Below are 13,868 nucleotides of genomic sequence, written 5' to 3' on the forward strand. Positions count from 1 at the left end.
TGCATAAATAATGCATATTTTGTGCATTTTCTGTGGTTTTTACTGTTAGAGGAAGGATTAGAGAGGCATTTGACCAAATTAATAACTGATCCGTTTTGCAGAATCTATTATAAACATTGAACCCAGAGGTGTAAATCGGAAATATTTCTGTTAATTTTACACTTGTTCAAAATAACCGTTAGCATGACGTCGTGGATGTAAAAAAAATCATGAAAATCTGTTGATTGTTGCGCTACTATTTGAATTTGAATACATTTTCATATCACATAAAACCATCAGTTTATTCCAACCAATTAGCTTAGTATAAAACTTCATTTTTCCATTTCCCAACTCAAAACAACCTCTTCTTTTTCCACTCAGCTCCCAACATCACCTCACCTACCTGTTCGTAGAAGAGCCGTTTAATATGCAAAATCCACTCCACTGGCGGAGGCCTGACCACCAAAGTACCAACGCAACCGGCCCACTTGACACGGGGAAAATAGAATCATTACCGCAAATTCGATTCGGAAAATACAACCCTTCGCTTATTTTCTTTTCAATTCCATTGTCAGCATGTCATTAGCAGGTTTGCTACTGCGACTACTGCTACTACTTCTCCTACTGTCCGCTACTGCCAATCGGACGCCCCAGAGGGAGGTCCCAACAAACCGAACGCAAAAAGGTATTCCCCGGTGGGGAGAGTGCCCTTTGGCGAGGCGCCAGGTATATAGGCGCTGGAAGACAAATCGCGTCCAAAATCACTGCTGAACGGGGTATCGCCATTTGGGGACCGGCTCAGGGGAAACTAGAAAGCAACCGTATGTATGAAAACTTGCCAGCAATAAATCAATATAAACGAGCCATTTTTCACTCCCCAAGCATGCTACCTTTTCTCTTCTGCCACCCTTTCCGACAAAATCCGTCAACATTGCCGGGTTTTGGGTGTTCCAGAAGTCAGCGCACGCGGTCGCGTAGCGTTTGGGCTGGAGCTGTTTTTTCCACTTCCAAAGGAACTACTCAGGAGTTTGTAGACGACGCGTGCGTGCGTGTGTGTGTAAAAGTGGGTTGGTTTATTGTTAGGCAAAAAACCCCTATCCCATTCCCCAGTGAGATTCACCGGTCTAGGTGTCTAGGTCAGTTGGTCGATTTTACTACACTAACAACCCGTCGGAATGTGAATGGAAGTAGTTGCACCGTTTACCCGCCAGATGGCAGAACGTTGTGGTGTGTTGCAGATGAAATCCCGAGCTCGTACCCGTAATGCGCAAGCGCAACGAAAAACGTGTTCATCTTCCACTTCCATCGTTCCACTCGTAATGAACTGGCGGTACACGAGCTCACGATGGTACGTTCGTGACTTTCCGACCTTCCCCTGCCGTTTATGCACGAGGACTATTGCATGCTCAATTCCCAAATACGAAACTCAACTATCCCAATTCAGTGTTTTGCCGCGCTTATGTGAAGAAACACCAGAAGCGCACACACAACAAGGACCGATTCACGCGTGTTGCTTCACCGTTGGAAACGCACGTACGCAGAGCAAGATCAAAGCGGGTCTGACTCAACCAACTGACGGTGCTGTTTCCCTGGTAACCTGGTCGCGAACCATGCTCCGGAAACGCAATACCAGCAGGGTTCTCCGCGTTTTTCCAAGTACTGCTCTCTGAAGAGCTTTTCGCGCTAAGATACGAACGCAAACGAGAATAAAGCTTCCTGGTACGCCAACTACGGTACTACCGAACTACTATTGAGAATATATCTCGTTGGCATGTTGTTAGTGCCTTTTTTGTTGTTATTCCTGTTCAGTATTAAGGTTTTGCAATTTTAGATCATAGAGTATGGTTTTGCTCGACTATATTGCACACACTTGACGAGGTGTGTTGGCATGTCGCTTGAACGTGTTGGCGTGTTACGCTACGAGCGAACGGAAGAGTCACTTGGCAGCATGGTAAAAGGCTCTTGATAAAACACGTCCGCTCGGAGCAACACGTGAGCTGGCGAGGTGTTGTAGCTGCAGTAAAAATGGGCAAAGTGTTCTCGGAACAGAGTACAGCCGACACTGTCGGTAGGGTATGGAAGCTTGAACATCAATGTTTTGAGGAATTGGGAAAGATGACAAGAACGTTCCTGTGAAAAACTTCCGTAAATGGGAGCAAGCATGAATAGATTGTTAGACAAAAATCGGTAGTACTTTGGTAGTTTGGAAATCGTACCGAAAAGTGCCTGCAAGTAACATGCTTTGACAAGAGGACTCTCAGCTCTGTTTGACGCACAAACAAACTGTGTAACTTTCAAGGTCAGTTGCCGGAGGCAGCGTAAAACCAAAAGCCGAATCGTGATTAATGACATTTCGTAAAAGAAAGGGATGGCGTAAACCCCCCCCCCCCAACAGGCAGCGTTTAATATTACCTTCATTTTTGGGAGGGCCTTCCGATCCTTCTTTGCTGTTAATCCTGCTATTGATTGATGAATCAAGGGACTGATAATAGAATACATCAACAGTATTGTTTGTTCCACTGGAGTTTGAAGACAACAAAGAACAGCTTAAGAACCATTTCTTTGTTTGCTACATAAGTTAATGGAATTAAATTTGCTGATTTGATCATAGAATTCACTAAAAAGTTCGTCTCAATTTGTTGCGCTTCGTTCTACCACTTTCACTCATGCTTCGAAGGGACTGATTTCTGGTTTGGCAAAGGTTTTAAGCTCCAGAAGCAGTCGCGGAGTGCGATGAGTAGAGAACCTAAGCGGTCACTCGAATGAAGGCCTGATTGAAGCGTCGAGCAGGTGGTTCTTTCAAAGATTCTCTACCAGCGAAGTGGTCGGGGTTCCTTTTTTTTGAGTTTCTGGAGACCAAGGGGCTCCATGCGTAGTACAAACTATAAAGCAAATTTCCTGAGCCAATATAGATTTGAGACCTATACAAGTATTGTCTTAGATTCAGGATCAGTTTAGGAAGCGAATGAAAATTCCTTGTAATTACAAGACATACCTCTGTAGCTGGCATCATGTGTAAAACTTGTGTGAAGAACATGGTTCTAGAACTGAATATGTTTTGAAATGAAACTTACAATCTGATCTAAATTCCTTGAAGAAGAAGATGTTCCAATCTCAACACCAGCGATGAAAAGTTACCACAACTGACATAAAACTGATTTTTGTATTTAATAAAGTTAAACCCTTCTTCTTCTTCTTCTTCTTCTTTTTGGCTCAACAACCGTTGTCGTTTAAGACCTGCCTGTACCACTTTTGGGGTTGGCTTTCAGTGACTTACGGATTACCCATAACAGGATAGTCAGTCCTACGTATGGCGGCACGGTCTATTTGAGTCTTGAACCCATGACGGGCATGTTGTTAAGTCGTACAAGTTGACGACTGTACCACAAGACCAGCTCAAACCCTTCTTTATACATATTATACCTTACCCTTCGTTAGAACGATATACAAATCCTCTCCGTACCTATGCTCATCTACCTGTATAAAAGTATCTCAAAACTACTGTATTGTTTCATTCGTTCTATCTTCATTGACACAACACTAGAAAACTGAACCAAACTACCAATTCCGATCAGAATGGTGACAGCAGTACCAGATGAGTCTTGTCGCCTCCACAAAGAGAGTGAAATAAACCAAGGCCCAGTCCCAGTTCCGTCCGGATGCGCAACGGCAAGCAAAGCAAAGCCTTCGCTAGCTGTGTGACCGCCTGGACCCTGGCACACTCCCTCCACTCTCAAATGCAAACCATTTCCGTATTAGTTCCGCCTCATAAAATACACCAGTTCATTCATTTCGACAAGTTCCTTTTTGTGTTATTTTATTTTTCTTTTCCCGCCCTGCACCCTGAGCACTTTGTGTGTGTGTGTTCGATTTTCTCCCCGAGGCTGGCAGGAGCTTTGCCGCTCTCGTGCGCACGGGTGGGAAAGAAAATATTGAACATTCTCACGTTGGTGGAAAATGGGATTAACAAGCGGCAGAGCGGGCTTTATTATTCTGGGTTGTGGAGTTGTGCGAGCAAAAAAAAAAAAAAAAAAAACACTGAAACGCTGTTCAAAACACGCGTCATATCGTGTCACGAACATTAAATGGTGATGTTTAACAATGACACTGCTTGCTTTTGTGGTTTGCTTCTTTATGTATTGCGATGTTAGTGTGGTTTATTGTCACATGACAGCGTTATTAAGAGGAAATAAGTTGCGTGAATAATATTGAAAGAATGAACAATTTAAAACTTTATGAAGCACTTTTTTTGGATGAAATATGCGGAAATGGCACATTACAAAAATGTCTTTATTTATTATTATCGTTTTTTTATTGGTAAAACGTTTCTTTCGAAGATCACAATGTTGCTCGCTGCTATCTATTCGACCAAAGTTATTAGCATTTTAATATAAAAGTTCATCAGTTTCTCCGAATTTATCAGCAACAAACCGTCAAAAATAGGTCACATGCAAAAACATGATCCTGGTACGAACCTGTATGTAAACTCGTTCTCATTCCATGTTAATGGCTTCCTTTCCAAAAAATATCCTTCACATGGTTCCATTGTTTTAAACAATATAAAATGTCAGATTCAAATCCCCAGGACGGCTGCAAAACGCGTCTTTTAAGGATAATAAATTAACATGACCACGTAAGTTCACCAGAATCCGCTCCATTTGTTTGGTTTCGGTTTTGAAATTCAAAGTTTGCTACTCCAAGAATTCCATCCCACTGCACTCTCCCGCTTTGCTCAGCCTCACCGACCTCCAGTGGCTTGCTCCCCGGTGGTGGATGATTTTGTAATCTTTTCACAATTCATCTGTAACCTTCGCCACACCTATATCTCCGTCCATCCATCCATCGCACAGCATGGATCCCTTAGTCAAACGGCATCTATCGTACCGTTCCCGTGTCTTTCCGAATGGCAAATTCATTGTAAAGCATCCACTCCACCGTAAATGGGGAAGGAACTAACCGGGAAACACGCTGGCTAATTGTTATTCTGCAGTGCACACGTTTACGGACCGAGCAGAAGCCGGACCAAACGCCGGTCCCGAACCGAGCGCTAAAACACACTCCCAAAACCTGGAACACGTTGCACCGGGACGTCACATTTGAATACAGAAACCGTACCCTTGGATGGGGTTTACCTTCGCCTAAACCCAACCCAATGGTTGATTTGCCCGAATGCGCAACGTGCCCCCCAGTCTAGGTTAATGTACAGCGTCGTTCCACATGGAACTGGATATCATCGAGGTGGGAAGGGACTGAACCGACAGGACGACACACATACCCACCCGCAGGTTGACGTAGGACGATAGGAAGATAAATGAAAAAATCATAAGCCATCCTATACCACGCTATTTTGCTCTCAAACCGGGCACGGGATGATGAATATGAATGATGTCCTCCAGGATGGATTGGGTCAGCATGATCCGACGGTAGCGTCATCATCGTCATAGCGAAACACCATTCATCCATTTTAAACGTTTCTTTATTTGTTTGTTTGCAGTTTGTTTGTGTGAGTGTGTGTATGCTTTTTACTATCCGTTTTTCACCTTCTCTATCTAACTCCTTAGCTTGTCAAACAAATGGATATTAAAAGCAATCGATTTCTCTTCCGTTAAGCTTTTACGCTATGATCCTTCCGTTTTTCTCTGTTTTTTTTTGTGTTTCTTTTAAATTTTGTTCTTGTATCGCATTTGTATTCATTCTTTTCGTTTTCTTGTTTTCCTCCATGAGATATGTTGAGTGCGTTTTCTGTTGTATCTGTTATGTTTCACTTTTTTCCCTTTTTCAGTAGAGTTGTTTATCTTTTTCCTTGTCTTGTTCTCCTCTAAAATGGATTTTGTTTCCATTTGCGTTTTCCTGTTTACTTCGTGTGTTTAAGTATTCACCTCAAGCATTGACCCTTGCTAGACAAAACCGAGTACGCGATCAATTTATTTAGCGTCTTTCTACTCTCAACCTACTTTGCACACACTTTAAGCAAGATAAATTAATTATGTTCATATTTTGTTCACATTTTTTATTAACCTTTTTCTCTTTCCTTCTTTTCTTTATTTTCTTCTTGTGTTTTGATGTTTATACATTCTTTCTACCACGTTTGTTTTCTATTACTACGACTACTTTCCTTCTATTAAATCCCATTACTCATCTGCTACCTACAATTGTTTCGCCTTTGCATCATACATTTATCATTTCATACACATTTTTAGTAAGATGCACGAGCAAAACAAAATACAAAAAAAATTATTATTTGTAACAATAAAATAAAAAAAACACACAAATTTTCAAACTAGTAGTTAATAGCAGGCAGAAAATTGCATTTGTTATCCTTTTTTCAATCGTTTTCTAAGATTTACATTAAAGGATACGCTGGTGCTGGAGCAAAGCAAAAGATACAAAAATGGGAAGTATGGAAAAGGGCAATTATTGTTGTTCCAGTTTATCTATTAAATGCCACCCAAACAAAAAAAAAAACGTACCACAAGTGATACCCATAAGTGACGCATGCTGTACAACACTTGCTCTCTGCATCGAAAACTGCTCGAGTCGAATAAATAAATCGCGCACTTGAGAGCGGGGAACTATTATACTAAGCGGAACTAGTGATTTTTTTTGCTGGCCTCAAGTGTACTGTACAGATTCCTACCACTTCCTATTCCTGCTTCTAAGAAACGCTCTTATACAACGCTTTTTGCCACATTCCAGCACACGCACGCAATCTTACACACTTACACATACATACACGGTCCTAGCGAAAAAGGGGCGGGAAGAAGTTGGCACGGGGTTACAGTTTCGGGCGGCATAGGGGTTTACAGGGTCGGCATCCTAAGGCCGGCCTAAGTACCGTGTGGTTGGGTGGGAGTCATCGGTTTTCGCTACACAACGCCGCCGCTGCCGCCTCACGTTCGTGTCATCATGCCATTAATCATGATGTTGGCGAGCGCATTTCGACGCTTACGCCAGGTGCCCATGCCCTGCGAATGGTACTGCAGCTGGGCGTACCACTGTTTGGTCTTCGTACCGTCCTCAGCCTGCAGCAAAATAGAAAGAGAGAGAGGGGAAAAAAGGAATGTAGTATTCCAAACACACGCTGTGACACGCTATTGATTGATGCCGGAAGCAGGGCCGCACGTCGTGCACTCTTACATACCTTAAATATGAAGGACTCCTTCGAGAGGATCTCCTGCACCTCGAAATAGTCCTCCCAGTCGTGCTCGGAGCAGACGATGCACCGGTCGAGAAAGAGCGGCTCGCGTAACAGCGTGTACCGGCCACCCTTTTCGCGCACCAGCAGCAGCGACGCCTCGCGGATGCCCGTGTGGCGGGGAAAGCTGAGCGTTTCCGACAGGGCCCGGTCCGCCTTGTAGCTGGCCGTGGGCTGTGAGTGAAGCAAAGGAAGGAAGGAATAAGGCAAAAATATAGGTTGAGTAAACCACCGATGGTGAAGTGCAGTTCTTTTTGCGGCATTTTTTCTTCTAAATGATTTGTGGCAAAAGTCCCCTTTTCAGGGACACTTGCTGAAGTGTGGAATGAAAATTTAAGATTCCGGGAAAGCTGCGAGTGAGGCTTTGGGACGACGCCACTTGACATTTGTTTGTGGTCCCTTTTGCATACAGTCGAAAGGATGTAAATCTTCATTAAGAGCAAGTAAGATGCTTGAGCACATCGCTAGACACTACGTTTCAGTTTGAGTTGTCATAATTACTCATTTAAATACACATTTTGAGCTTTTGTGCTTATAAGAGCGGTTTGAGTTCCGAGAAAAGCCTCAATAATGTGAGCCAATGTGCTGAGATGCATGACATAAATTTCTACAAGGGAATTATAAGCTTAAAATACTTTAAATTTAAAGAAATATAATGCAACAATGAACTTTTATCCTAATAAGTGTCTGTTGCACATAATTCTTATAAAATTTACCCTCATTCCCATTCAGTATTCAACAAATCTTGTTATTATAAGATTAAAAAGTGATACGAATGAAACTGTCAGATGTGTTTATTGTGAAAATGTCCTTAAAGAAGCAGACATCTACTGCTACAACAAAGTTACCCTGAAGATACTGTTCTTAAGAGACATCTTCTTCTATACGGCGTAGTGACCTACGATGGCATGTAGGCGTCAGTTCCTCTTAAATCCTCTTAAATTCCTCTTAAATTAAAGTTCCTCAGAAATCCTCAAAACCGACATCCAATACCCAGTTTACATTCTCTAAAACCTAACCTTGCCACCACCTTACCTTTCCATTCGTCACCAGTAGCGCATTGATCGAGGTCAGCTTGATCGTGCGGCTCTTCTTCCAGTTGCCATCGTTCGGCTGCGTAAAGAGCAGCCGGCCCTCGATGGCGAACCGCACCTCCTCGTGGTTCCACTCCAGCACGTCCACCGCCATCTTGCGCAGCTTGATGTTGATCATGTCGAGCTCGCAGGACAGCCGCCGGCCCGGGCTGGAGGACGAGATGCGGCGCCACAGCTTCGTCGGCACGTCCTTCGCCTCCCGGTTCATGTGGTTCAGGTGCAGTTCGATCTTTTCCTGCGACTGCTTCAGCAGCTCCTTGCCCTCCAGATGGGCCGGAGTCACCTTGTACAGGCGGGCCAGCAGCAGCGGGTACTTGGTGACGCGCTGTACCGGCACCTGGAATGTAAGAGAAGGTAAGGGTGTTATAAACATCTCTGCAAAGTATCTCATCAACTGTGATCCGAGCTTACCATAAGGAACGAGTTGAGATTCATTCGCCGCAGCACGGCATTCTCCATCTGCGAGACGCGCAGAAAGATGCGCAGCAGCTCCTTCTCCTTCTCGAGATTCGCGAGCAGCAGACTGGCGGCACCCTGCCGCACGCAGTAGCTCTCGAACGCGTGCAGCATTGGGGCCGCCTCGAGGAAGATCTTACCGATGCTCACCGTAAGCAGATCGTCGTCGCCCTGCTCGTTCGCGATGTCCAGCGCATCGCGCATCCGCTCCGCCAGGAACTGGTTGTTCTCCAGCAGTTCTTCCACGTTCAAAAAGATTGCAGAGAGCTGCTCCTGGTTGAGCAGGCCGGCGACCAGCATCGGCTGATAGAACTCCTCCAGTATGATCTGCAGATCCCGCCCATACTTTTCCTCCGTCTCGACGATCTCGGTAATGATCTCTTTCCGCTCTGCCCGCTTCTTGCCACACTTCCGACAGACGAGCGGTGCGTACATGACGCCCGACTCGGTCACCTGCGTCTCGACCGGTCCGTCACAATCCTCGCACAGGTGAATCGGCGTGATCTTCGTCAGCAGCGAGCTTGTTGTGGTGCTAGTAGTGGTCGTGCTGATTGGATTCTGCCACCGGCTGCGGGACGTCTTGCTCGTCTCCGACCCGACGCCCGAATCGTTCCGCTCGATTTCGGCCGACGCTTTGCTACTTCGCCCATTACTAAGCGTGCCCGCCGACAGGGACGTGTCCTCGCTGGAATCACTAATACCCGATAGATGCGACAGCCTGCTGCTAATGTCCGATATCTGGCGCTGATGGTGCCGCAGCTCGGTGATCGGTTCAGACTCTTCCTCCTCGAGGATGATGTCACCGGCACCGCCAAACTGGAACCCGTACGATCCGTCCTCCTGCACGATGCCACGCTCCTTCGCGTCCACCAGGTACGACAAGATGTCGTACTTGGAGGCACCCTCAAAGATAGACCGCGCATTGCGCTGCTTCTCCAGATCGACATCGTCGATCGGTGGAGCCGTCAGTGGCAGAGGCGGCGGGATGTCATTGATTTCCTCATAGATTGGATCTCCGTTCAGCCGGATCGATTCGTAATGATGCTCATCGTCATCATCCTCGTTCGCCGTGTTGATCTCCAGCTCGGACAGTGTCGCGTCAACCAGCATCTGGTAGAACTTGCTGCGGGATGAGTGCGCATCGTCATCCACCGTCAGATCGCTGCTGCAGCTCTGATAGCAATCGCTCAGCTCGCCCAGCTGATCGAACTCCATCAGCTCGTACGCGGCAGCCGAACCGTAGCTATTGCCCGAGCTGACACTGCTTCGCTTGCTCCCGCTGTTCTGCTGCGGTGACTGGCTGGTTGGGTTGCTCGGTGCTGTCAGCTTGCTGCGCTCCTCCTGTATCTTGAGCAGCGACTGCTCGATCATCTTCGACACGTCGTCCTCGTCTTTGGTACCGCTCATGTCCAGCCCGTTGCGCGATTCCTTCAGCCGGAGAAGCGAGCTTTCGATCAGTTTGGCGATCAGCTCGTAGTCCAACCCTTCGGACAGCTGGCTAAGGGAGGGATCTTCTAGCAGCTTGGCGATGAAGCTGTTACGGCACACCTTCGCCTGCAAGCTGTTGACGGTGGAGGTCGGTTCCGTTGTTGGTTTTAGCGAGCGCCGCAGCACAACCGGTGTCGGTGTGAGGTCCACGGACGTTTGTTTGACTACGATCTGCTGCTGCTGCTGATCGTGAGCAGCATCTTCACGAACCTTGGGCGAATCTTTGGAGTCATTGGAATCACTAGGAACTGGTGCGATCGGTGTTACATCTTCGGACGTCGTGTCGGTTTGTGAAGCGGTGTTGCTACTGTCAACACTCTGCTCCGCTTGACCAAAATCGAGATTGATCAACGTACGCCCATTACTGCCGGTGACACTGCTCCCCCCTATAGGAATGACCGACGTCCCCGTGCTGACAGTTGTGACCTCTTCCCTTCCCATCGTTACCACCGTTCCGTTCGCGTGCTGCTCGTCGCCTGCCAGCTTCCCCGTTTCCATCCTGCCCTTGCTTCCACGGCTTTCCAGCGTAGACGTCGGCGAGCTGACGCTGATCGTGATCGTATTGGACGCCGTTTGCCGTATCTCGTTCGTCGGTGAGGCCACCACACTGCCATCGTTTACCACCACCGAGGATTGGTAGATCGGCGTATCGCTAGCGCCATCCACGTTCACCGTCGAGTAACAATCATCGCCCGTGATCAGGATGGACGTTTTCTTCTGATAGTGTTCCTCCTCCGGTTCCGGATCGTGCCGTATCTCTAGCCGATGAATGCCGCCGCTCGACGCAATCGGTGACGGCGATGAGCCACAGGACGAGGGAGAAGATGGGGTGAAGGAGGAGGAGGAGAAGGAGGAGGAGCTGGCCAGTACCTGCACCACCGTACGGGACGAGGTTGAGGTGGAGCTGCTACGGTCGCTACTCGAACGCCTGACGCCCGCCATCAGGCCGAAGCAAAAATCCTCGTACACGTTGCTGCCCGGTGGTGGCGGTGTGGCACTGGCTGGCGCTTTCCAATTGGCCCCAGTGGGAAGTTGCGTTGTTGTTGGTGGTGGTGGTGGTGGTGGAGGTGGCAGCTTGGGTCGTGCCTTGCCGCCCTGGCCCACAGCTAGCAGCAGCGACGAGATGGAACCGATCGATGATTCCGACGACGACGAGGATGAAGTTGTCAAGGAAGCAGTTTCATCGTCGAATGCCGTGCGCGAATCGGTCCGCAGGGGCCGAACGCGTAAAGCCATCGTGTCATTGAACTGGTCGTCCCGGGCAGTGGTACCGTTGGCGGGATGCCCACCATACCCGTTCGTCTTGGCGGTGGGTGATGATCGGTCGCTGAAGCTTCTTCGCACTGGACCGGCCCTTCGCTGGAACACGGTGGCGACCGCGCTTGGCTTGGTGCGTTCTGCGTAACGAGAGAAGGAAAACAACTGTTAGAAACTCATTCAATCGCTAGTAGTAGTACCATTATTAATTAGACCACCACCAATATCGACGAGCCTGCGATTCGTTCCGGGTCAGGAACCCGGCGTCGGTCTGCCATTCTACCTAGCTAGCCAACTGGACTTATTAGAGCGAATCACATTTACTGCACCGGCACCGCTAGCATTGCTGCAGGATATTGTGATTTGACCTCGTGGCAATCGAACCTTCCATGTCTCCAGTCACCGCCGCTACGGTTTCGTTTCGAGACCGTTGGTGACCGTATTTCCAATATCCGGTTCGGTTTGAATCAGTGCTACCGGGCGGTTTTTGCCAATGTCACTCTCCACTCACACCCTTCGTGGGTGGGTAAGTGAACAAATTTCATGAATGAATTATGAGCACGTGCTGCACATTTGGCGTTCGACGTTGGCCAACAGTAATGAGCAGTGGCAGCAGGTGTGTCACGCCGTTTTGCACGCAGTAGGATACGAGGGGTTTTATTTCGTGCAGGTCTGGAGCGGGCGGTTGATTGCCAAAGCCCGCGGTGAGTGAAAGGGCATTGTGTGATTAGTGTGCTATGTATTATGCAAAGTGTGCTGATGAAAACAATAGCCCAGCCGGGGGTATTGCAAGGGGATTGATACGAAATGCGGGATAGGTTGTTTTTAATAATTATTGAACTAAGCATTGAACACCGTGTGGTGTTGAGTTTGCCGCAACAAACAACTGTTTATAGGTAGTTGCTTTTTTTGGCTTTGTCCTATTGTATTATATTGAACAATTATATTGTATTGCAAAAAAGATTTTCTCTTTAAATTATTCAACACAATAATCAATAAAAACTATGCTTGCAGTTTGCAGGTGTAGAACAAAAGGTTATAACGTTTAGTATTAGAAGGTACAGACTGTTCCCAGGTGTGAAAGTGGACCATCCAGAATCTGATGTTGGATACATCCCATGATTGGCAATTGGCAATAAAAAAAACTTGAGGTTTTAGTAAAATTTTACCATTTTTATGTAGGGTTTTCACGGTTGCCCCAGTTTACCAAGGGTGCTTGATAAGCAGCGCACAGTTGAATTTAATCCAAAATAATACTTATGGCTAAGCGGATAGAATCGTTTTGGGAAAGCATTATTTTTTAATAGTATTCATTGCGAACAAAGATTCAAAGATTTGCCCTATTCTGCTCTGTTCTAAACACTCTTGAATAATAATTCTTGTAGCTAATTTCAGCATTTATATTCAAAATTTCCCCAAGTGTTAAATATTCATAATTGTTTCAACACTGCAGCATCATTGTGTGTTTAATTGATGTAAATTTTGTTAATTTTTTTATTCTTAACAAAACTTAATCACTAGAGGTCCGAGAACAGAAATTATTTTACAGTTTTCTGTCTAAGACACTGTCGTTTTTTTATGAATCTATTCTCGAATGGCAAATTAATTTTAGTGTGTTTCTTGTTTACGTTGCTTTAAACAGGATGGAATCTTCCCGCTGCTAGCGTAGTAGCATAGATACCTAACCGTGACGCTAAAATATACCAGTTTCCATCCTGCGAGCGTCACGTAAAGTATGGATGATCCCTGCTGTGAACCACTCTTAAGGCCGGGCTACATTGATCGTACTCGCAAGTGAAATTTCGATTTTCACTAGCGCATCTGGCGGCGGCTGACCGAAGCATTTTGCCAAACAATTTGGAACCGCTCCAGAAAATATATTATTTTTCCATGTTTTTTTACTTAAATTGGTCTGGAAAAGCTATGCAATTGATAGATAAATATGTTGTGCAAGTATTTCAGCCATTTTCACATAAAAAAAAACGATGAAAAAACAAACTTAAATTTGAGATCCGGCACGACCATTCCCTTGACGACCAAAAAAAGCTTCCTCCAGCCTCCGCCAGATGCGCTAGTGAAAATCAAAATTACACTACGGAGTACGGTCAATGTAGCCCGGCCTTTTTTTTTTTTTAAGGTACATACACATGTTCTGCATGAATTGTAGCCAAATTCGCATCGAAAAACGAGGAAAATAATACTTTATCTCGCCATCCGGCTTGACAATTCCCACGATGACTAAAAAAAGCTTCCACCAGCCGCCGCCAGATGCGCTAGCGAAATCGAAATTACACTTGGGAGTACGATCAATGTAGCCCGGCCTTAAGGCTTTTTTTGGTCCTCGAGGGAATGGTCGTGCCGGATCTCAAATTTAAGTTGTTTTTCAATCGTTTTTTGCC

At 46.2% G+C, this 13,868-nt stretch overlaps 1 protein-coding gene across 7 annotated transcripts in view; it reads right to left on the reverse strand.

Moving 5' to 3' along the window:
- Positions 1-5,437: 5,437 nt before the first annotated feature.
- LOC120894222 (mucin-5AC) overlaps positions 5,438-13,868 on the reverse strand; it is a 146,145-nt gene continuing 137,714 nt past the window's right edge. For all 7 annotated transcript variants that reach the window (XM_040296680.1, XM_040296679.1, XM_040296678.1 and 4 more), the window contains 4 exons: positions 8,680-11,609; positions 8,210-8,605; positions 7,121-7,348; positions 5,438-7,001 (listed from right to left, as the gene is read on the reverse strand). In XM_040296680.1, the coding sequence (XP_040152614.1) occupies positions 6,870-7,001; positions 7,121-7,348; positions 8,210-8,605; positions 8,680-11,609 (3,686 nt within the window). In that variant the 3' untranslated portion in view covers positions 5,438-6,869. The remainder of the gene's footprint in view (positions 7,002-7,120; positions 7,349-8,209; positions 8,606-8,679; positions 11,610-13,868) is intronic.

This window comes from Anopheles arabiensis, chromosome 2 (assembly GCF_016920715.1).
Source record: "Anopheles arabiensis isolate DONGOLA chromosome 2, AaraD3, whole genome shotgun sequence".
In the NCBI taxonomy this organism is placed as follows: Eukaryota; Metazoa; Arthropoda; class Insecta; order Diptera; family Culicidae; genus Anopheles; species Anopheles arabiensis.